This window comes from Cuculus canorus, chromosome 2, assembly GCF_017976375.1.
Source record: "Cuculus canorus isolate bCucCan1 chromosome 2, bCucCan1.pri, whole genome shotgun sequence".
NCBI lineage: Eukaryota > Metazoa > Chordata > Aves > Cuculiformes > Cuculidae > Cuculus > Cuculus canorus.
Window position 1 is genome coordinate 141103533 of NC_071402.1, and position 23624 is coordinate 141127156.

The 23624-nt window shown below is 35.9% G+C and overlaps 1 protein-coding gene across 2 annotated transcripts in view; it reads right to left on the reverse strand.

The window, feature by feature from the left end:
* Positions 1-23624, reverse strand: part of DNAJC1 (DnaJ heat shock protein family (Hsp40) member C1) — a 104021-nt gene that overhangs the window by 19692 nt on the left and 60705 nt on the right. For both annotated transcript variants that reach the window (XM_054060115.1, XM_054060114.1), the window contains exon 8: positions 20100-20266. In XM_054060115.1, the coding sequence (XP_053916090.1) occupies positions 20100-20266 (167 nt within the window). The remainder of the gene's footprint in view (positions 1-20099; positions 20267-23624) is intronic.

The window sequence follows — 23624 nt, forward strand, 5'->3', positions numbered from 1 at the left end:
AAAACTATATTCCTTTTAATTGATAAAATGGGGAAGTGAATAGTATTTGAGAGTTTATAAAGAAACTTTAAAAGTTATTTATATTGACTTGACAATGAGATAATTGGATTTTTCAGATTAAATTTTAGCTTTAGACCATTTCTTCCTGTCATCAATATACTATAGATTCAATTAAAATCACTGTTGTATGGAAGTGTGGATAATGCCTTCAATATGGCTAAGACTTCGTGCTGTGCTTCATCTATTTTTGGTGATCCACTAATACAAGCACGTCTAGTCCATAGTCTTGCCAATAAAGCACGAGGCAGCACCTACTTACAAATACCTATGCAAAGGTTTGTAGAACAAGGGTCCTAGTAAAATCCCAAACAGTTTTGCAATTCTGGATACATTTAACCTACAATAAAGGTGGTGTTTCCAAGAACAGCATGTGAAAAGACTCCTGGTTTGATTTCTTGCCCGTAATCTTAAACAATATATTACATGGGTCTAAAAGAATATTAGAGATTAATTTTAGATTTTTTCAAAGCAACTGCATGTAAATATGAACATACATCTCTCTTTACTTATATCATAAGCTTGTCAAGATAATAACTGAACCATAATAATTTTTGTTTATACTACATTGCTCAGACAGGAATGCCTTCAGCATTAAAAGCATTAAAACATTCAGCAATATACATAATGTAAATAGACAACAGCTCTTAGAGAAGAATGAGAACCTAAAAAGAGCAGCATGAAGTTTCATCTACCTCAGTGTCATGTCTTCTACCAAAGGCAGCAGAAAACGTTGTAGGACAGAGAGTCTTTCCCTCACAGCTGCCCCTAACCCAGGGATTTGCTAAGCATGAAGTCAAATCAATTTCTGTTACAAAAGCAACGATGAAGTTGTCCACTGTCCTCATCCCACTTTTGCTCTTAATCAACATTATAAGCTGGCTTTCTACAAACATTTCAGTTTCTCACTTGTCACTATATCCTGCTGCTTTTTCATTTCTCTGTCCAGTATATTGCTGCCCTGCTCTACAGCTCTATGCATAATACAGGAGTTAGAAGAAAACACCAAACAATCAAACCAAAACACTAGCAGTAAGCAGTTGTGATTTCTTTACTTTCTAAACACAACTGAAGACAATTTTTCTGTGGTCCATGGGAAAACAGAGGACTCCTTGGGAGAGATTTTTCTAGACCTTGCCTGTTCGAGAATGAGGATTTCACAGACATTTCAATGAGTCCTGCCCTGAATAATTCTGCATTCCCCCTTGCAATTCACCAGACCATTTCCAGTACTGAACAGATCCTTGCAGATACACATGAAACTCCTTTAGTCACATTTTGCAATAACAAAAAAGTATCTATTTCCTGTTCTTTAAGCATGACACTAAAGGTCTTACCTTTCATCTTATCATTACTTTGTCAGAAGTCTTGCTGACAGAACATGTCAAAAGCTTTATAAAAATCAAGTACATTGTAAAACTCTAATAATAAGGAATAACTTGTCTTTAAAGTCACTAACTTTTTACTGTTATCTTAAAATTGGTGCATCTAATAATATCGTTCATTTCATAACTACAAAAAATTACCCGGTGTGGAATTCATGCTAACTGGTCGCCTGTACTTCCTAGAACCCTCAATGAATCTCAAGAATTAGTATCCTATTTCCATCTCTCATTTCAGGGCTCATTTAAGTAGTTGCTAAATATTAACAGCAGTAATAAATGGATTTAATATTAGAGTTCTTTTTAGATCAAGTAATGGTGAAGACCGTGGCTCCAATAATTTTTTTATTTATCAACTTCAGATGAATGATTCAACCTAAACCACTCCCTTCCCTACTTGCCTTCAACACACGATATAAAAAAACTCCCTAAACTCCTTTGTAGCAAGTATGGCTGAAAAGGACTTGAAGCCAGAGCATCTTCTTGAAAATGTTTTATATTTTGATCATCCACTACTTCAATAAAATTCTTGGCAGTGTTCCTTCATCTGTTTTCTTTGAAAAAAAGTAAATTTTTTTTTGGTTTGGCCTTACCTTATTTTGGATTGCAAATCTTATGCTCTTTTGCATAAGCCTTTCCCCTTCTGAAGCTTTTATCCCCCCAGTTAAGCAGCTATCTTCACTTTTTAGTTTGAGACAAAAAGAATTTAATTCCAATAAAATGGGTATATCTGAGACTCTGCCACTGGCTACCATATTGATCATTTACAATTTTGACCTGTTTTGTTTTTTTTTTTAAACTCCAAGCAGTCTGTTAACTCATCCTAACTGTTCACCAACAGACGATTTTCAAACCTTAAAAAAAAAATTTAAGTTTACTTTGAGAGTTTAAGTATAGTAGAAACCAAAACGCAAACACGTCCGTAACTGCATGATATCAATATAATAGCTCTCCTATATTTTTGGGAAAGCAAAACCAGTTGTCTTCTATTCACAAACATTAACTAAGGTCTTTATTTACAAGTACACTTCACAGCTAATGCAGGTCGAAAAGGATTTATTGTTAATCTTTCTCATTCCTAAACTGTGCATCTGTATGTACCTATATATATATATATATATATACACACACACACTGCTTACTTAACCTCAGCAGGATATCTGAGTGAATAATTGATTCTCTCACCACCTTCGGCAGTATTACATGGTGCTGCCAGACTACTCCCGGACTTATTATAAGCCATATCTTAAGACTGAAAAATCTGTGTTCTGACAGACAAAAATCAGGGGAGGAGGATGAGAAGTAAATATAAATCAAGTTAAGAACCAACTATGTGAAGCAGTAAGACAATTTTTTTAAAGTTATGACTATATTCAGAAAGTTGCAGATACTCAAAAACCAGTAGTAATCAGTTATCTGACAGAAAATGTGGCAAACACTGACTTAAAAATGAAACGCTGGACGAGCTATATACTCACAAGATGATTGCTATTATACTACATTCATTCCAGTGCCTCTGGCTTTCACTTCTAGCCACTGGCCCTTCTGTGTCTTCCGCCCAGACTGAGCAGCCCTTAAATAACAAGTGTTTCCTCCCATGAAGGCACTTGCTAAGCTAGAAGGTCACTCTACAAGTATAAGTAGAAAACATTTCCAGCCTCTGAGTAATTTCTACAAATTTTCTTTATGTCTGTTCTCTACCTTTTTTAACGTATTATAAATCCCCAAATTACATACAGCCATTCAGAGCTATCTTTCCTCCCCTCTCCTACTCATTACTTATTCCTACTTTAGGAATTCAGAGCCAAGTGTTTTTTTTAATACTTTCTTTGAAAGTGCTCCAGTTCTTCATAAAGAATCTAGAAAGCAAAAGCAATGCTGAGCGGTAATTTTCAAGTTTTGCAGAACAAGAACACCTCAAAACCCATCTCTAAATTACTTTAACAAAAATATTTTCTTGTCAATAGAGCTGAAAGCAGTCTAAAATAATGACTTGTTAATGACTAGTCACTGATACAAACGATCATCTGGTTAAAGCTACATTACCTGGAAAAACAGGGGAGATAAAAAGAATGAATGCACTTCAGTATTTAATTGTAAAAACCTTTAGAAGTATGATGGGAAAAGTATGAAATTTTTACCAGGTGTCTGGGGCAAGATTTTGGTAGTCAGGGTAGCCTTCCTGGAAGTGGGTGAGGAGCTGCCCCATCCATGTTGGACATGGCCAGCTCCTGCAGACCCACTGCAGGAGGTAGCTGAGTCCATCAGCCAAGCTGGTCACACCTCTGGGGAAACACATTTAAGAAAAGGAAAAATGCTTCACAGCAGTGTGAGGAGTGAGGGAAAGTATGAGGAACTGCCTTGCAGACTAAGGTCAGAGAAGGAGAGAGAGGAGGCACCTCCAAGCACCAGAGCAGAGATTCCTCAGCAGCCTGTGGAGGAGACCATGCTGGAGCAGATATTCACACTGCAGCACATTGAGGACCCCACGATGGAGCAATGTGGATATGCCCTAAAGAAACCATGACCTGTGGAGGGCCCACACTGTAGCAGCTTTACCCTGAAGGTAAAGCTGCAGGCTGTGGAGGTTCCTCACAGGAAAACTGTGAGAAGGAAGGAGTGGCAGTGAGGAACTGTTACAGACTGAAACCCACCCCCCTCCGCATTTGGGAGCAGGGAGGAGGTAGAGGAATTGGGAAAGAAGTACTGAAGTTGCAGGAATGGCAGGAAAGTGTTTTAGGTTTTGTCTTGTTTCTTGCTGTCCTAACTAGCAATAAATTACTTTTCCCCCAAGTCGAGCCTGTTTTGTCTGTGACAGTAATTGCTTACTTGATCTCCATGCCTTTACCTCGACCTATTAGACGTTTCATGTTATTTTCTCCCCCAGGCCTGTTAAGGAGAGGGAGCGAGAGAAGCTAGGTAGGCACCTAGGAGCTAGGGCCAGTAAACCTACCGAAGAATTATGAGGTAACAAATGACAACATCCTAGTTTCTATATAGGAGAAGTTTTCGGGAAGTATTCTCTGGTGATCTCTCCTGAAAACTACAGGGGTAGAGGATTGATTACTGGCATCTACAATAGCTGTTGTTGGTTACAACAGCACAAATACCAGATTTAAAGTAAAACTCTGCTAGCACTACAGTAGTCTGCAAATCCTCCTTCACAAGAAATAAATAAAAACATTTGTTATCTACTGGGTATAACAAAATAAATTGGTTACGTATCCTACACTAACCAAAGATAATTTTAGGAAAAAGTTATTGACTTCTCACTAGAAGTTACTCCCTCGGTGATTTTGAGATTTCTGAAAAATTTATTCATGTTTTTTGTTTCTTTGACTAGCTTATAAAAAAGGCAAATCTTCCACAGATGTCTATATTCTAAAAATGTTATTGTCACTGCTTTTAAAGAGCAATATGTATTGGTTGCCTTCCTGGAAACACTGAAATCCTTTCACGATTGCAAAGATTCAAAGAGATCACAGATAAAATGAGCATATATGAAAAGGACACAAAACCCGAGAATGAAGTTATTAAAGCATATATGCCCTCATTTACAGTCAGAGAATAATTACTCCCTACACAGTCCTCAAATAGTATCACAAGCCTAAATTAACTAATGAACTTCCTACCCCGGCTTTCTTTAATGAGAGGTATTTTGAAAAATAATTTCTATTTCAGTTTTCCTTGATCAGGAAAGACATAAATTATATTTGATTAATAAGATGTTTCTTTCAGAATACGTTCTTTTAGTCAATTAAAACTAACATCACCCTTGCATTCGTGGAGAATGGAGTAAAAGTCAATGAGCAAATGCATACCACTTAACAGTACAAAATCACAGAACGGCTGAAGTTAGGAGGGAACTCTGGAGGCCATCTGTTTCAACACTTTGCTCAAGCAGGGCCACCCAGAGCCAGTTACTGAAGACTAGATAGCTTTTGAATATGTATGTCCAAGGAGGAAGGCTTCACAACCTCCCTAGACGATCTATGCCAGTGCTCTGTCACTCTCACAGTAAAAAAGTGTTTCCTAATGTTCAGAAGGACGCTCAACATTTGTGCCCGTTCTTGTATCTTGAATCACAAAGTTAAATTTGGGTGAAGGTATAAGTAATTTATAGATTAGGAAATAATTTACAAAGATGAAAGGTTTTTTTCAAAGTTACAATTAAAATTCTACATGGCTTGAGGGAAAAAACCCCCACATATCTATCAAAGTCAGTGTAAACATGCATCCAAAATCCCACAACTCTTCCATGCGCTCAACATTTCCATGGAGACACAGACTCCTATAATCTGCTGTTGCACTTCTAGTAAATTTGAGTTTTGTTTTCAGAGGTCATCCCCATAAGCGATGGCATTTAAGCAGCTACAGTTCTCCTAGTGCATCTCTCCGTATGCACTCAGAACTTATTGGCATGCTTCTGCAGCTAGCCCACTCACATCAAAATTTAAAATTCCCAGAACAAACAGTGTATTTTTCTTACATTATCCTTCTCTTCCTTTCTTAAGCACCAGTCATACCGACTGCTATATGGAAGACATTGAGTTACAGGATGGGGCAGGAATTGAAAGACTGTTCTATGATGACTTCTCCAGCAATGATATAACTAAAAGATACTAAAAACTGTTCTCGTTAGTGAAGCTGCTGTGTCCTCACCAAAATGAGGTATAATCAGTATCTCATTAAGGCACAGGTCACTGCAATACCTGAATTTGTTTAACAGGAAGAAACATAACTGGATGTCTTAAGGTTTATTCCAGCCCTAAGATATAAATTTTCACAGAAAATTCTGTATAATTTTCAATTTATACATAATCTGGAAGCTCATCAACAAGAAGAAACATAACAAGAGCCAGATATACTGGTATAAAGGCGACTAATCTTAAGGTGTTATTCAGAGATCTAAAAAGCATAACATACTACCAAATGGACGAAATAAAGTCTCTCCAGAGACACGGAGATCCAGCTTTAGAAAATAAACACCCCCCCCCCCCCCCAACCCCCCACCCCAATTTTTAGGCCAAGTTTTGTTTTGTTTAATCTAGAATAGTTTTCACCCTGTTCACACCCTCACACAGTTGCATGAACACAACAGAATAACACATCACAGAAATGGAACATGAGCACTCAGGTGTTACTTTACAATAAGTTTAGGCTGGATTAGATAATGCTTGAAACAAAGTGATTTTCAGCATGCTAAAAAGAACTGGAGGGAGAAAATCATAATCCATTCCCTCTAGTATTAACACAAAATGTTAACCAGTTATTTACAACACATCAACTCAAACATAATTTTCTTCCCCAAAAAAGGAGCTAAAGTCAAAAAGTAGTAAAGCATCTTCTCTAGCAATACATACCCAAAAAACACTGCTGCTCTACAATTAAAGTTTTCACATTTCAGCTTCTACCAGGCTTTGATTCTAGACTTACTAAAACGCTTTCTTTAACCTATAGCCTTTAACATAACCAAATACATCCAGTAATGTTTCAAATACCTACCTACATTACCATAAAGCAATCTCAATGTTCCTCCCATGAAGCAGATAGTTTTCAAAAACATGAAAAAATTAAAATGGTAACATATTTTTATGGCTTTTGAAAATAAAATTGTTCTGTTGGATTTACACAAAGCCCAGCTAATTTTGTCTTTTTCTGTTTATCATTACAGAAAACCATGGGGGAAAAAAAGGTTATTTCTTACTGCATTCTCAAAATCAAATCTACTTTTCCATCATATGAGTCAGACGAAAAATGTCACAATTAAATGGTTCATAAATATAACACTAAAATTACTATTTAAGTCAATGTAATTGAACAGAAATTAAAATGTAGTTTTTAATTGCATATTACAACTTAAATGGTAGCACTTAGCAGAAAGTGTTAACTCATTTATTTTTTAATTGTTAGCTGCTTCAAGGCAATTGTTTTAATGCAGAAAAAAGTGAGAAGCTCTTCAGTAAATTTGATTGTAGGACACTCAGGCATGCAGATCAAATAAGCTATAGGTTGAATAGGTAATTAGGTTTGGCCTGTGATACATTAATGTGGAGACAAATTCCAAAAGAAAAGGAATACATGTTTTTTTTTAATTATCTCTCAAAACACCACTCTATTTGCATTTTTAATTGCAGTTTGAGAAGCACTGTCATTTGATAAAGAATATGAAATTGCAGATCTTCTAAAGTACGTAGGTCACTGAATTCTTCAGGAAAATAATTTTTTAACTTCCATAAACTTCAATAAATAAGTGCATAAGGTAGCAAGTCCTCAACAGACTGCAGGTGGCAACTTTTTTCATAATTACTTGATACATTAAAAATTTTTGGCAATGCTGTTAAACTCACTAGAGAAGATAAACTCAAAGGCATGCAGATACATTAAAGCATGTGATTAGTCTTTATTAGTAAGGAGTGTTTTTCCTTGCAAGGTTATTTGTCTCATGAAATATTAAGCAGACTAAGCAAGTGTCAAATATTTCACAGCACTGGGCTGTTCTGTGTTGGGCTGTACACTCTTCTTTAATCCACTTCAGTATAATATAGCATATTATGTGTATTTTGAAAACATTAACATATGGTATTAAAAAACACTCAATACACTAAGCTGTCCTTGATCTCACACACTGTGTCAAAATGAACAAGATATTATTATGCTGCTAATCCTGCTGACTAAGCTCTGCAGTACTGTCCTCTTCTGTCCTTTGTCCAGATTTTCCTGTCTTGCTTCCTGGCACACTTTATCACAAGATCTCCATCTCAAAAACTTTTGGATTTGTTGTTTGCTTTTTATTTTTACCATGGTCTATTGTTGGCAACCTGTTTCTTTAACCTCCATTCACTTTAAATAGCTTACACAAAATCAGTTTTTCGTTTTGCTGTCCCTTGCCTTTTTTCATAATACAGTTTCAACTGTCTCCAGAATTATTTCAACACCACAGTTAATGTCTAAATAACATTCTTCCTTCCACGCCAAATGCAACTAAATCATTTCACTGGCAATGCTGTCTTGCTCTGCCGGTCATCAGTTATTCCCTAAAACAGCCTGGAACTCTTCATTCTTAACTCAAGTGCAGGAGGTACTTTGCCTCCCCAAACTGCACAAATGTACTGTGCAATTACAGAGCAATTATCTCCACCGGTGATATTCAAATATTTCTTCTACACTAAGTATGCCTCATCAAGTTAGGTCTCTCAGTATGTTAAAACCTAAAGGAAAAATCCAGTAGCCTTCTCAAAATGAACAGGATATCCAAAGATGATAAAATACTGCTAAGCAGAATTCAAGCAAGTTCTCTTTGGTAGAGAACAAGAATAGAGAACAGTATCTAGCTTACAACCTAACAGATATTTTGACATGGCTCAATGCAGCTGTGAATTTTGGCCATGAAGGAGAAAAAAAAGAAAAGAAAAAAATCTACTATTCCACCAGAATATGCCTACAGGAATTAGAAAGAATATGCATTTGGGCCCCTAAATAGGCTACCTGGAAAATGTCATGGATGTGGTCCATACTAAACTAAATTTTCAGTTCTGTCTTCAAACAGTCCAAACTGTCATGTAATAACATCGGGGGGGGAAGGGAAGAGTGGGGGATACAAGAAGTTTTCATGAATTCACAGATCTGTGATGACAACCTCAAGCAACTGCAGTTCAAGAAGAACCCCAAATATCAAAATTGTTTTAATTGTCATGAAATATTATATGTATAATTACAAATTACACTACTTAAAACTGGTTAAGACATAAACATTGAATCTGCCTGTCAAACTCCCAAATATAACAACAAAGGCTGGGCAAATTAAAATTCAAAGTTAGCCTTTGCTTTTCCTTCTGATCATTTGTGGCCATTTGAAAATATACCATTAACATCAGTCTCATTCTTCCAATGCTTACTTTCTCATTACTGGGCAAGTCTTCCAAACAAGGACAATAAACAAAAAGCTCAAGGCAACAAAATACTGGTGATGTTGGTAGATATCCCATCAAGACCAGCATACTTAAAAAAAATAAATCAAACACACTAACACTAGAAGTTACTAACTTACAATCTAGATTCTCTGTTGACGTTATTTTCTTTATAGAGCTGTTCCAATCCAGATTTCCAATGTGAATTACAGGTATCACCTCATAAACAGTAAAATTTGAAGCATTACGTTTCCTGTGTTCCTGTGCACGTTTTAACCAAACAACGAATCCAGGAATAGAGTGTATGTCATTATTAAAAAGAAAACACCAGCAGGAGAACTTTGGATGGTCAGAATGCTGATATTTCATAAAGACATCTCTGTAAAAAATCTGATGCTATACCACACATCAAACCTGCTACTTTTGCATGTAAATGAATGCTCTAAGTGCATGCTTGCTTTGTCCGAGGGCTGCAGCAAAACACAGATTTTCTGTAGTAGTCAAATGCAAACAATGCGAGAACCTCCATTTGTTCACAATTTGCATCTCAAGGATAATTGCTGTATTTAAGAAATTCTGCCTTTTGGAAATTATGGGAAGCGTCACCACCAATATGACAAACAAATCTCGACTGCACTGTACCATTTCTCATACTGTGCCATCATTAAGAGTGCAGGTTTGGGTAAGTAATATATTATCCAGTAGCATTTTATAAAGAATGGTTCAGGCCAAATAATTTGCATCCCAATTCAAAGTGTACTTAACTTCAAATATGGACACAACTTCTATTCATTTAAGTGGAACACAATTGCGTGCTCAAGTGTTCTGAACTGAGGGTTTGAAGACTGAAGGCGATCTTTTCAGGGCTGCATCCTGCCTGTCAGAAACTACACAGAAAATGGCTAATAAGTAGATTGAGATTCTCTGAAAATTCTGAAGTGGCTAAATGCTTATGTTAGTAGTATTAAGTCATTTCTTGGCAAGGCAGGATTACATATTTATCTTTACTGGGAAAACAAAAGCCAAACATCTCTCACATTGTTCAGTTTATTTTTAGTTGCTGGAATTTATCCTAGATTATATTTTCCAGGCAATTTCTATAAATAAATTTGACCAAACAACGCTACAATCATTGCCTCAGGAAATAAAGTAAAGCAGCAGCACTGTGCAAGAAGGTAAAATGCTGAATCTACTAGATTTTAATTATTTTGTCTGGAAAACATGATATAGAAACAACAATATTTATTTACACTTATAATTTAAAACAAGATTTATTTGAAGCTAACTTCATTCTCCAATTTAAAGACAGCTAAATTAATACCAAGAAAAGTAAGTAACTACTTTGCAACAGTCTGCACTTTTCAAATTCACATTAAAAAGCCTAAAAAAGCATTAGTGAACTGCACTACAGAAGCTGGTGCCACATCTTGCAGATTCTTTCTGATCTCTAAGTTGTGGCTCCTATGAAAAACCTATTTCAGGGATATTTATGGTGGACTGCTCTTTTTCCCTTCTGTGGGACAGGTAGGAGCAAGCTGGGCAAGGTTACTGTGTTTAACCAGCTTTCACATCTTCCTCCAGCTTCTACCCCTTACATGTGTAAATACAGTCTCTTCCTTCTGCTTCTCTACTCTTCCTTTCGTAGCTGATACAGGAATGACTTTGTTTTGGGAGGTGACAGGGAGGGAGCACTGCCAAGGAAAATCAAGATTTCCACTATCCCCTGACCCCAACTGGGCTAAATCAGAGCAGTCCCAGCAGATGTTTCACTAAATCTCTCTCAGGCTGAGAGGCAGACAAAACCAGCGCAATGAAGACAGTATTTACAAAGGCACCATGCAGCTTCTGGCAAATCTATGTTAAAATGTATATCAGCTTCAGGACAGAAGAGACATTTCTAATGAAAAGAATCAGATTTTAAACGGTTGACTGGGAAATACCAAGTTCCTGTTTCTCCTCACAGGTAGGAGGTTTCTCTTATGTTCACTACCATATATCTTACTGTGACAGACAATTATCACGTGGATCTCAGAAATGAAACAGGACTTGAGACCTGAGGTAAATTAGGAAGTACAACCTGATTTTTAAGGTTTATATATATTAGCTATTTAGTCCTAGTATGTATGCAGGCAGGTGTCTAAACAAAGGTTATAGCGCTGGCTGGTACAGAGACAGGGCTGCATTTTAAAAACCCTGTGTGTTTGTCCACACAGATTAACACTTTGCACAATTAACTTGAGCTCTTGGGTAGTTTTCAACTGACAGACACAAAAACCTGACAACTACATATGGAAAACACACATGCAAAACTAGTCAGACTGAATTATGGCAGCAAGTCACATCAATCACTTCTGGAATACAGATTCAGCTGAAAAACTACTGAAAGCTAGAATTTGACACCACAGCATCTATAGCATGGTGTTGAAATCAGTGTACTATTCTTCTTGTCTTTACAAGACAAGAACCTATGTTAACAATATTTAATTAGACAAAGTTTAAAAACTCAACCGAGATCAGGAAATACCAGGCAAAATGTCAACTATATTGTCTTAATTCAATACATATGTACAGTTGATTTTTTTTTAAACTAGTGTATAAGTGTTAATACAACATATTGTTACTATCTTTAGGAAATGTCCTTAGGGAAATATATATTTTGGCTATTTGTTTCCTTTGCAATCTAGACTGAATTTTGGTTGTGTTGTAAAACACACTTTTCAAAAAACTTTCCCACTGGCTGTCATATCAAATCATTTTTCTATATAATTAAGATGCTTTTTAATGTTTTCCTTAAAGGTTCATAGCATGACTTTCCTGCTTGCAGAGATTCCACCACCTCCACCCAAACTAGTTCCAGCCAGCCTGAGTGTGGTACATGAGATCAGAAATTATTGAATTACATATTCTGTAAACACACCATTACTTCCTATGAAAACAAGAATAAAGAAATCAAGTTTCCTATGCTATGTTAGCCTATCCAATCTAACTAAGAGGTTGAAGAGAGAAAGGCAGAAAAGGAAATATATGAATTCCACATTCTTAAACAGCAGTTGTTCAGTTAGTGTTTATTCACAGTGTTCATATATTCCTGATCTATTTTAGGCAAAACTCCATGACTCTTGATTCAATGCTTACTATGTCTGGCATTTGTCCCAGCCATAACAACTATTTTCTTTGAATCCATCGCTAGGAGATTTATTTTCTTCATTCTGTATTTACAAATACAATTTCTTCTTTGATGTACGATGCAGCTCACAGACACGGTATGTAACAAGCCTTCTCCACAATGTCCCAACTGTTATCATTAATATTTTATTATTCTGCTGCATAGAAGAAAAATGTATAAGTTGTTCTGTACCTGTTCACTGACCTCAGGCAAGAACCTGAGTATATTATACAGGTAGACTTAAACACTGATTTTTAAAAGTATGTTTATAGGACAAAAATAGCTTCCACATTAACACTTATAACTGTAATGTAAATATGATAACTGTAGGAGTTATCTATAGGACATAACTGCATAGTTATTTTAAAATGCAAACCCCAATATTTAACTCAAGCTGAGTCTGCAAGTTTTACAATGACACAAAGCATAATAAACTCCAGGAAAGCCTGGAGTCTTCTGACTTAACTCCTTCAGTACCACTCTAATGCAGATTTTTGGGTGTTTTTTTTTTTTTTTTTTTTTAAATGAACTATCTTCTCAGTGACACTACCTTACTTCACAGTTTGGTAATAGAATACTGAGATTTTCACCTCAGGGTTACTAAATTCAATATGGCCCAGATCAATAGTGACTCAAAGTCATCACCATCTGATGAGAGTTTGGAGCTCAGGTTAAAATCTATTATGAGCTTAGACTAGATCTTAGTGAATAGCTTCATAACTGACACTAACAGGTATGGTTGTTGGCAGTCTCAATATATTGCCTTAAATTCCATGGGCACACAGAATGATTCACTTTCTGACCTATAGCAATCCCTCTGGGTTAGGGTTGAGGCACACTGGCAGGACACCATGAGGAGCCTCGGACTGCTCATTGCTTACTTGTACCTGTCCCAGGAATAAGAGAGATTTAGAATACAGACACTTTTCAGTTATCGTATTTGTTTCACTGCTTAGAAAATTAAGTTATTTCAAAACTAAATGACCTCAGGCAGCACACTAAAACAAAGTAACCCTTCCCCTTGAAGACCAATTTATTAAAATATCTTGTTTACACAGCACCTTAATCCTGCTAAGATACAACCTGCTTGCTTAAGGAATTAACATTTTTTAAAAGCCTGGAAACTGTATTCAGGTAATCCGTCATATGATGTCTGATTGGAACAAGCACCATGTTATTTGCTACAAAAGAAAAAGCATACTCAGATTTCAAAGCAGCACAGATGTGGGAAGATTCAAGGCAGAAGAGAGCAGGTGGCAGGCTAGCTGGCAATTATGAAATGTGCAAGATTACAACATGACTAAGATTTAATTGTCAAACTATACTTTTTAAACTAACAAAATAATAATTTAGCATTTCTATAACATTTTGTCTTCTAATGTTATAAAGCAGAGAGACCTCCTTTGCACATTTAAAGTTGAGTCATTTTATATCGTTCCACAGCCAGCTTTCAAATAAAACCTTCATGATTAAAAAGCTCACTTGGTTATCAATATCCGACCTATGAAACACAGTGCTTTGATGGTCCAGTCTGAGAGAAATAAAAACAAAAACTGCATTTTAATCAGAAAAGAGTTCTGGACAAGATAACCATAGCCTACAGTTCAACAACTGGAAAAAAAATGGTAACTACTATGTTTCCAGCATCTGCCAATGAATTGTGCAAAAATAATGCTTATTTATACTTTTGTTTAATGGTATTTTTAATAATACTAATTTAAGGGTAAAAAATAAAGTGTAGCAAATGCAGGAAATCCACGTCATATGTGCTTCCCAAATTCTGTGCACCAAAATAGTTTTTACTACTCCTGCTTTAGTAAAATTAATCTAGGTGCTCCTGCAATATCAGAACCACCCAGATGCCAAGAACTGCTGCAAGACAACATAAAAAACAAAAATAATGAGAAACATGATTTTCTATCCATACATCTAGTCTGCCTGGAAGGGATCAGGCACTGTCTTTCTCCACCTTTATCTCCCCTTTACAGAGCAAGCAAATATCAAAAGGTCAAAAGTATTCACCCCTCATTGAGGTAGAACTTGGAAGTCTATCTTCAGAGACAAATCAGTCAAATAATGACATGGAACAAGGAGGAGATTCCAGTGGGAGAAGATGAGCAACCCGTAAACCAAAAGGAATTATAATCCTGGTCCCACTGAAGACAATGATAAATCTCCCACTGATTTCTCAAGGGCCAAGATTTTCATGTAACAACATTATTCACATAAACAATGAACCCTCATGAAAACAACGTGTGTTACAAATCATGTAAAACCAAATAAGAACAAACAATATGAGAGAAATCCCACTGGGAGAGAAATTACTTGGCAATGATTCATCAATAGAATGATTCCAGAAACAGTAAATAAATATATTCTTGCATGAATGTTCGCAGAAAGGACAGAGCAAGATCAGACAGAACAAAGCAGGTCCTCTAAAGAGTTGCTCTTTTTAATTCCAGCTCCACATAATAGTTGCCCAACAGGAAAGCAAAGGGTTAAACAGCTACAAAGTAATGCCAACAGTGGCTTAAGAACACAAACAGGCCACAGCAACCTAAAAGGATGACCATGGTAACATTCCCTCCAATTTCCTTTAATTCTTAACAAGCATACAGAGAACACTTTTTCCAGTCAATTTTTGGTGACAGATAAAGGGGAGGAAAAAAGGCAGAAGGTTGAGCTAAGTAAATTAAGCTACTTATCTCCCCATAATCTGAAAGAAAATCTAATTAAGGAGTACAAATGTTTAATGACAAAACAAAAATAATTTGAGAGAAAAACTTTTTCAGTACCCGCTTTGAAAAGCTTTGTTATCAGTATGAGAATGAGTTTCTAGCAATTCCTCTCGGCTTCATAGTCACATGCGGTTTGCACGAACAGTGTAAACGTGCTACATGAATATGCAGTTTAGTGCTAGGTAAGTAAATGATTTCCTATATAGAAAAAACTCCTCAAGGGTCTCATTACTTTATTTCTATGCTCTCTCAAGTACAATTGATTCTGCTCACAGGATTTTCAACAGATGGGAGTTTTAAGAACAGGATAGATGGTCAAAGAAAGGCTTCATAAATGGTAATTATGCCGTAGTTATGCGTCTCCCCCTATATGTGTTCCTGTATCTGAATTTAAACATCCTGGCTGCAAATTAAATTAAATGTTTCTTTCTCTCCAAATTTATGAAAGGAAGTAAGTAATGATGGATAAACAGCCTAAAACAGACTGGAAAAACATTGCACTCAGTTATTCCCCAACAGCTTCCCTTTTCTGGTCTAAAACTCCACCTATTTAGCCTCTCATCATATATATGGCTTTCTAAATGTCTTTTTATTGCTGATCTAGTCTTCCTGTTAAGTCTTTTTTTTCTTTCTGAAAAGTGCAATGATCAAAACTGTACCAAAAGTCCTTAAGGTGGACAGATCACTGCTGCAGAGAATGGCAGAAAAATTACCTCTCAGTTCCCATATATGAATATATAATAATACTGAATATTATCTGAATATCTCCCAAAAGCTCACTTTCTTTTACTATTCAGTCCTATGTAGAGAGTAATAACACAGCAAGACAAGTCCCTTATGGACATAAACTTAGTGTGTTCTCAAACTAAGACAGAAGACATCTCTTGGTAGATCATTTTACTGTGTTTCTCTCTGTAGCCTGTTCCTTATCTACTTCAATACTTACACTCTACGGAAACAGTGATCAACAATATATAAATAACTTCCATATCATATTCAGACACTAGACAGTTGCTTAGAAACATTTGGGCTTTTTCTATCAATAAGAATTAGTAGGCCAATCCAAAGCCACACTGGTACTCCAAAGTGCATTTCATGTTATTTTCCATGTACTTCTACATTGCTCCTATTTCATTTTGAAATGACAGTTAGGTCTCTTAGTGGGGTGAGAGTGGTATACATTTTTTTCCTTCTTAGAAAAAACAGTGTCTGCTCTTCAGTAAGGATGATACTTTAAATGAATCCTTGGTTGAGGACTAGCCTACAAAGTCTTCTGAACTGGAAAGTAACACTTTACTTCCCCATTAGAGATGATAATTCTCATTTGCAAGCAATTTTCATTAGCCTTACCTTCAATATCATCCTCAATAAACACTGAAGCAAACAATTTTATTCCAAAGCTATCCACAGATCATGAAAATATTAATTTCAGCCTCACTGCCCAATTCTTCTTAATCTATTTCTTTAAATCAATATTTATCTTTTCCTTCTGTTCAATTCCAATATTCAACAGCTTAACTTTTGTCAAGTTGCACTTTATTAATATACTTCCTGACTTATCAGACATATCAAAAAGATCAGAAAAAATTATGTCTTTCTAGGCAACCAAAACAAAAAAAAATTTTTTTTTTTTTGAAGCCCAGGACACTGGCCTCTGAAACCACTAATTTTAAATCCACCAAACCCTTAATGGAAACAGAAAACCACAAATATCCTTTCTTCTTTATAAATACAGAATTCCAGTAATGATCAATAGAAATAGTAATATTTATTTCAGGTAGAAAATTGTAATTTTATTTTTCTGCAGTGCCAAAGCCACACTCTTGTTCTAGAGATAAAATATAGAGCTCTTACATAAGCTTAATGAAACAACAGTGAAAGCCATGTTGGTAAATCCATGTTGCAGACCTATTTTGTCTATGATAATGTTACTTCTCAGATTAGTCTGTCAGAAAAATATCCATATTCCTGTTGCAGATGCAAAGATAAAAATCTTAAATTTTCTTTTATACAGCTTTGATGCATCTAAATTTATAACCTGAGATTTTCAAATTCACTCTTCCAAAGAGTGCAAATGTACTCTTCCAAAACGGCAAAAACATTAGTGAACTGCTTACAAGACTGCAGCCCGTGAGCCATTAAACCAGCTTCCAAAAAAAACCAAACCTCAAAAATGAAAGGAACCTGAGCATTCAAATATCATCATGTATTTAAACAAAAAAATAATCACAGAGAGTGACTTTAAGCTTACAAATGAACATAATCTAAATTTTTATCAAACTGGTCACTCTGCAGGGTACAGCACTTCCAAAACACTAGTCCATCGATTACAGGCACTTCCTACAGTACAAATGTCAACAGTGCAAAGCAGTTCATGAACAATTTGAAATGAACTGTAATCATCTACACTCGGGATACCAACATCAGGGACAGCAACTCCACTTCCTTATTTCTGGATGGATGACCAGTAACATACTATTTTATCAAGACACTTTGATCTTTCCACATGGATAACTCCTCTCAAGCCTGGTTGACTGTACCTAGTCCACATGCCTGAGCTATAATGAAAGAAAAGCAAAAAAGCTAGAAAGCTTTCTCATGATTGAAGCACGACAATCCCAAGAAAAAGTCTGATAGAAAAATAGCTTATGAAAAAGTAACTTCTTTCTAAGACAAGCAGAACTGAGAGTGCATGTTACACAACACTTGCATGTCCATGCAAGAAGCAGAAGAGGGAAGTAGAAAAGGAATGCTGCCTCAGTTCACATCTATGACACGTAGTGAAGGAAAATACATCTTTCTAAAGCAGAAAATGTGTCAATTGACAGTTAGGAACAATTCACTCACGGTACAAGCATGTTTCCAGGAAGCTTGTTACATATCATATGCCACAGATATTCTCATATTGATATATAAATGGCTCCTCCCAGCTACTCAAGCCAGTACTGTATATTCTTCATTTCTTTATACAGTTTATCAATCTCTTTCTCTCCTCTACTGTATTAAATGTCAATGTTGCATTATAGTAACATAGTAGCTGTCAAAGAAAGGAAGCACCTCTCAGCTCAGTTTGTTGAGGTCAAACACTTTACCCAGACAGTATACCTACAAGCTGCTTGCTTGCCCCTAAAATGTTAACTCCATGTGTAACAGAATATAACACAAAAAATAAACTCATGAATCAAAGTCACGAGATGCAATACTGAACCCCCAGGTGTAAGCATAGAAAAACAAGTTACTTACCTTTTAATAACAGTTCTTTGATATGTTTTAATTGTTATGACTCCTGTTTCTGAAAGTATGTACCTAAACTTTATTATCTCAGCAGCAACTCTGAAGAAACAACTTCTATAAACATTGTAGGAGGTGCAAAATTACAGGTGGATTAGGCCCAGCCTCATTCAATTCTTCCATTTTCATGCAAATCTAAAGAAAGACTCAATTTTCATCAGAGGGGAAGGTATTTGGCAATCCAGATTGTCAGAATGCAACCAAACCAAGCTACTGTAAACAAACATACATCTTTTCTCCTTTAATTATTTGACCACACAGCCTGGTAAGCAGAACTGGCTCACAGAGATGCAACTAAGAGGGCGCTTTCAACTCACAGGCGCTTCTCGAGTTAAGGTAAACAAAGGAATGACTGTATGCTCTTAACTCCCAGGCAACTCATCTATAGAAATAAGGACCCGAGTTCTTACTTTCTCTAAGAGTGTGAAAACATGCTCCAGTGTTTAAGGATTCATAGTGTCAATTCCTTACACAGAAGTCAAAAGCTAAGCATATTTGCAGAACGGATTTGTTACAGAAATATAAAAGTAAAAGTAAAATGCAGATGTAATAAATAATACGGAAAAAGTAAGAGAGAGAAAATTGGGGAAGTCATGAAGCTTAGAAATCCACTAGTGGTAGATGATTAAACAGCTTACACAAAATTAAAATTGTTTTAGTAAAAAATTCAAGTCTAGCTAAAAATGGGAGGGCTATTTTTCACAAGCTTGAAAACAACTAACGAGTAATCAAATCTGCCGCGCAGAGGAATCAAACAAATGACAGCAGTGACTTCTTTCACTGTTCTGATGATGAATTCAATGTATTGCCCTAACTCCACTCCAAACACAATATTCTTCTCATCTCAGTCTTTCAGGCAAGACAGATTTTTAAGCCAGGAGACTAGTTTATAACATTTCTTCTGTCACCTGTGTACCTCAGTTCTAAGATGAAAACTATACATCTTCAAGCCAGTATGTTTTAATAAAATTTGCCAGAAGATAATTACACTAACTGCCACTAAGAACCTTCATCTCTAAGTAGCAAGAACCTTAACAATAGGTCTAAGTCAAATTGTTAGCAGTTTTCCATACTCAAATGAAATGCACACAGTACATATGCAGTTCCATAATCAAAAGATACTACACCTGGACTTTAAGAAGTGAAGGTTTCTTCTTTCTCCGCCCACCCTTTTTTTTTTTAAATAGAAAAGAATCTATTTTTGCAAGGAAAATGTTACTAAATGCAATTAAGATGAAGAACCAAGCCTCATATCACTTAACAACATTACATTGTACTAACTTCTAGTGGACAAGGAAGTATTTATATTAGAAACCATAGAGAGCTGTCATATAATTTAATCAATGATATCCTATTATAACAACATTTCCAGTACTGTTAAACAAACTACACTGAACATCGATATAATCTTTTCCATTAATACCGGACAATTAATACTTCTCTAGACAACAATGGTATTTGAATACTCAAGTGGTATACATAGATTACTCCATTTTCTTAAAACCAATGAATCAACATTTAAAATATATAAAAACATTAAATATTTTGAACTTACCTTCTTTTTTTGTGTTCTGTTCCTGCCTCCCAACCAATCATCCATCTGTTCTTCAATATCTTCAATTGAAGCTCCATGATCATATGATGGTATATAAGCACTTGACTCCAGAACTGTGTACACAGGGAATTCTGATTTTGGTTTCTTGACTTTAGGCTTCTTCTCCTCTATACAAAAGTAAAAGAGAAGAAAAAGCAATGCTACTAATACTGCAGAGAAATATAATTCAGGTCCTCAACTCTTAATGCTATATTCAAATTTACACTGAGGCAGGTGTTTCAATTTCTTTGTTAAAAAGAAAATTCAGAGTTTTGCATATTCTTATGGAAAGTAAACAGCAATGCACAAACTCAGCATTTCAGAACTTCCATATGAACTATGCCTTAAAGTGCCAGATGAGGATCCTCTCAAAAACACAGTTAGCTCTTGTCACTGCTACATCACCTGGCCATTAATATTAGTACAGGCAAAAGCACAGGAAGTTAAGAGATTTTATAAGTGCAGATGGCTTCAAAGAAATTGGCAAGGGCAGAAAGGTAAGTTTTACACAGTTTTGTATTGCTTTATGGTCAGCTGCGCTAAGTGAAAGCTTCCGAGTCAATAGATAGCTTCTCTCTCTTCAGATTTCTGTAACTACAAAGAGCTCTGTCGTAGCACTTACACATTTAGGTAGATTTAAATGTTGGAACTCATTTCTCAAACTGATTGCTGTTTTCAGCTCTCTCTGTCCTTCAAATGGTATTAAATGGGAGCAGCAAACTTAGGGGACAGAGAGGAGGGACAACAACAACCTAAGCCCCAGCAACTGAAAAATATATCCACTATGTAAGATGATGTCAAAAGAAAGATTTAAGATGGATTGAAAATTGCCAGAACTTTAGGAAATACAAGAGGATGAGGATCAGAAAACAGAGTTTCATCACTCAGAAAGCATCTAGAAACTTCAGGTATGCGAAGTGGGACTCTTGGCTTTTCCTCATTGTTTTGAAAATATTTTGTATTGACAACTGAATCCTCCTAAGGATGCTACTGAACTGAAAGAGCTGACCTAACAGCTGGCTACAGCCAGAAGAGGGAAGTTCTACTCTTGCCTCCACCTTTCCACTCTCTGCTTTGTGCTTTGAAAGTCACCCTACCACTTAGCAAAGTAATTCAATTCACTTATCTAGTAGAAAATTACTCCTTTACACTCAGGAAAAACAAAGAATCCAAGTAACTTAAAGGCAGTGCACAAGGAAAAGGAAAACCACAATTCTCAGCCATTAGGAGCAGCTTATCTGCCTTTGCAACTATGCTCTAATACTTTTCTGAGCACCAGAGGAGAAAAACGTTTAAAAAAAATAATCCTAAAGAAGACAGAAGAACTGTTCCCCATGGACTTCGACGCAGAATTCCTTTCCCTAACAGTATATGTGCAGGAACAGAACAGTGAAAAGACTCAACAGACTTGACAAACTTTTAGGAACTGAATAGTTAAGAAAAGAAGAATGGAGAGAGGACTGATTCATGGCACTTTTCTGAAGTCCAAAAGGAACAGAAAATTCACACAGATGTTGAACGTTAACAGAATGACTAATGGTCTTTAAAACTTTTAAATGTACATTGTTCAGAGACCTCTTTTGTGAAAAATCTCTTAGTCTGTAATTGTCAGATTTCTCTCAATAAATGAAATATTAAGTAAAAACCTGTATTTGAATTTTTTTAGCATTCTTCTGTAGGTATGCATGATAAATATAATTAAATGACATACCAAAATATACCCCAAAAACCAAAAGAAAGCCCTAAGATATAAACTAGCGTTTCTCTCATTGTTCAGGGGTTAAAAGACCCGCAGCCCAAAAGACACTTCTGACCTAACCTGGTACTTTCACCTGAAGAGAAGAGAGATCAGGTTTTCCAAATAGTAAACGGTGCACAGACAGCTGAATCCAACATCTGCTAAAGCTTGACAGACACCCATGAAGCTGGCACTGCTACCATCATCACAACCTAAAGCACGAATGTGTTTGATAGTACAGACAGTAGTGACAACTGCAGCTGTAATTCAGAGTTTTGAAACAAGTGTTTCCTTAATAATACTGTCATATTCTAATGGTGCTACGATTACACTATGTGGCCACCCATTACAATAGATCAGGCTTTTAAAATGCATTTCTCCTCCTCCAGTCTCAAATATTATTCTAATATGGTTGTATATAAACCAAACTGAAATGCAGGAAAAACATACAGAAAAACATTTCAGACATTCCTCCCAGTTTTGTGACAGCCTTCTTCCTGTTCTCTGCAGACACAATCAAAAAAGACATATAATTTGTCCCCTGTGTTTGAACAGCATATAAATACACTCATCACTGGGATCTGCAGACTTTAAGAGACAACAATTAGCTAACTCTCCTACCTGTACAATACTTCATGTTTCTAAAGGCCTCCAAAACTATTCCAGTACTGGCTATGCATTTTACTAGTTTATGGTGCCATGATCCAGGTTTTGAAGTTTGACAAATTACTTGCACATGATCAGATACTTTGACCTTCCTTCTTAAGTCCTTCCACCTTGTTATTACATTAATTTTATCAGTAGCAGAATTAATAGTATCTTGCTAATGGTTATTTGCCCCAAGATATATCAGCTGTCATTTTTAGAAGATAAGGGATCAGCTAGCATTTTGAACCGAGTGCCATGTAATAAAACAATGGTGCTTTTTCCATAAAAATCAGAGATCCATATTTTTAATTTTGCAGAAAAGTACATACTGATTTTACTGGCCAGTTAATGTAAATGTAAAGAATTCTGAGAACTTTTCACAGAAAAATCAAATGCTTCATATAGAAAGAAACAAAACAAAAACAAGTTCTTAACTTCTGCAAAGAAAGCATGACAGATCAAGCTGGAGCTCCTTCTCTCTTCAAGGCTTCTAAGATGTAAGCATGAGTAGGATTTCCATGAAATATGGTCAAAAAAGACAGTGATGTCTTGAAAATCACAGAAAGAAAAGGGACAGACTGAGTGGTATCTCACGTGTTGATAAGCAAGAAATATGAGCACACATGTAGGTAGACACCAAACATCTTTTTTGCAAGTCAGTAAGCTACTACACTGATATCTTCTTTTCTTTCAGTATTGTTCCCTTACCTACATGACTATGACAGACAATCAAAGCATTTACAGAAATTTGTTAAAACATGACAGAGAAAAATCCACTTTTATGTACAGCAACACAGCCAGATAGAATACACTGGACACAAAAGCCTGGAAAAAATTGTACTAAGGTTTTGACAATGGAGCAAAAAATGGAGCAAACTATATTCAATATCAATACAAATACAGGGAAACAGTGATACGCTTAAAAATAAACATTTCTGCACTCATAATAAAGTCAATGGGATTATATAAATGCATCATGAGTTAGTGACAGATATATACATCTGCGGTACTGAGACCTAGAAGTCAGCTGAAACAAGTTTTGTAGGAAGAGGCATCATATAGCCTAACTGAAACAACTGGAAAAAAAGCACAGGAGCTTG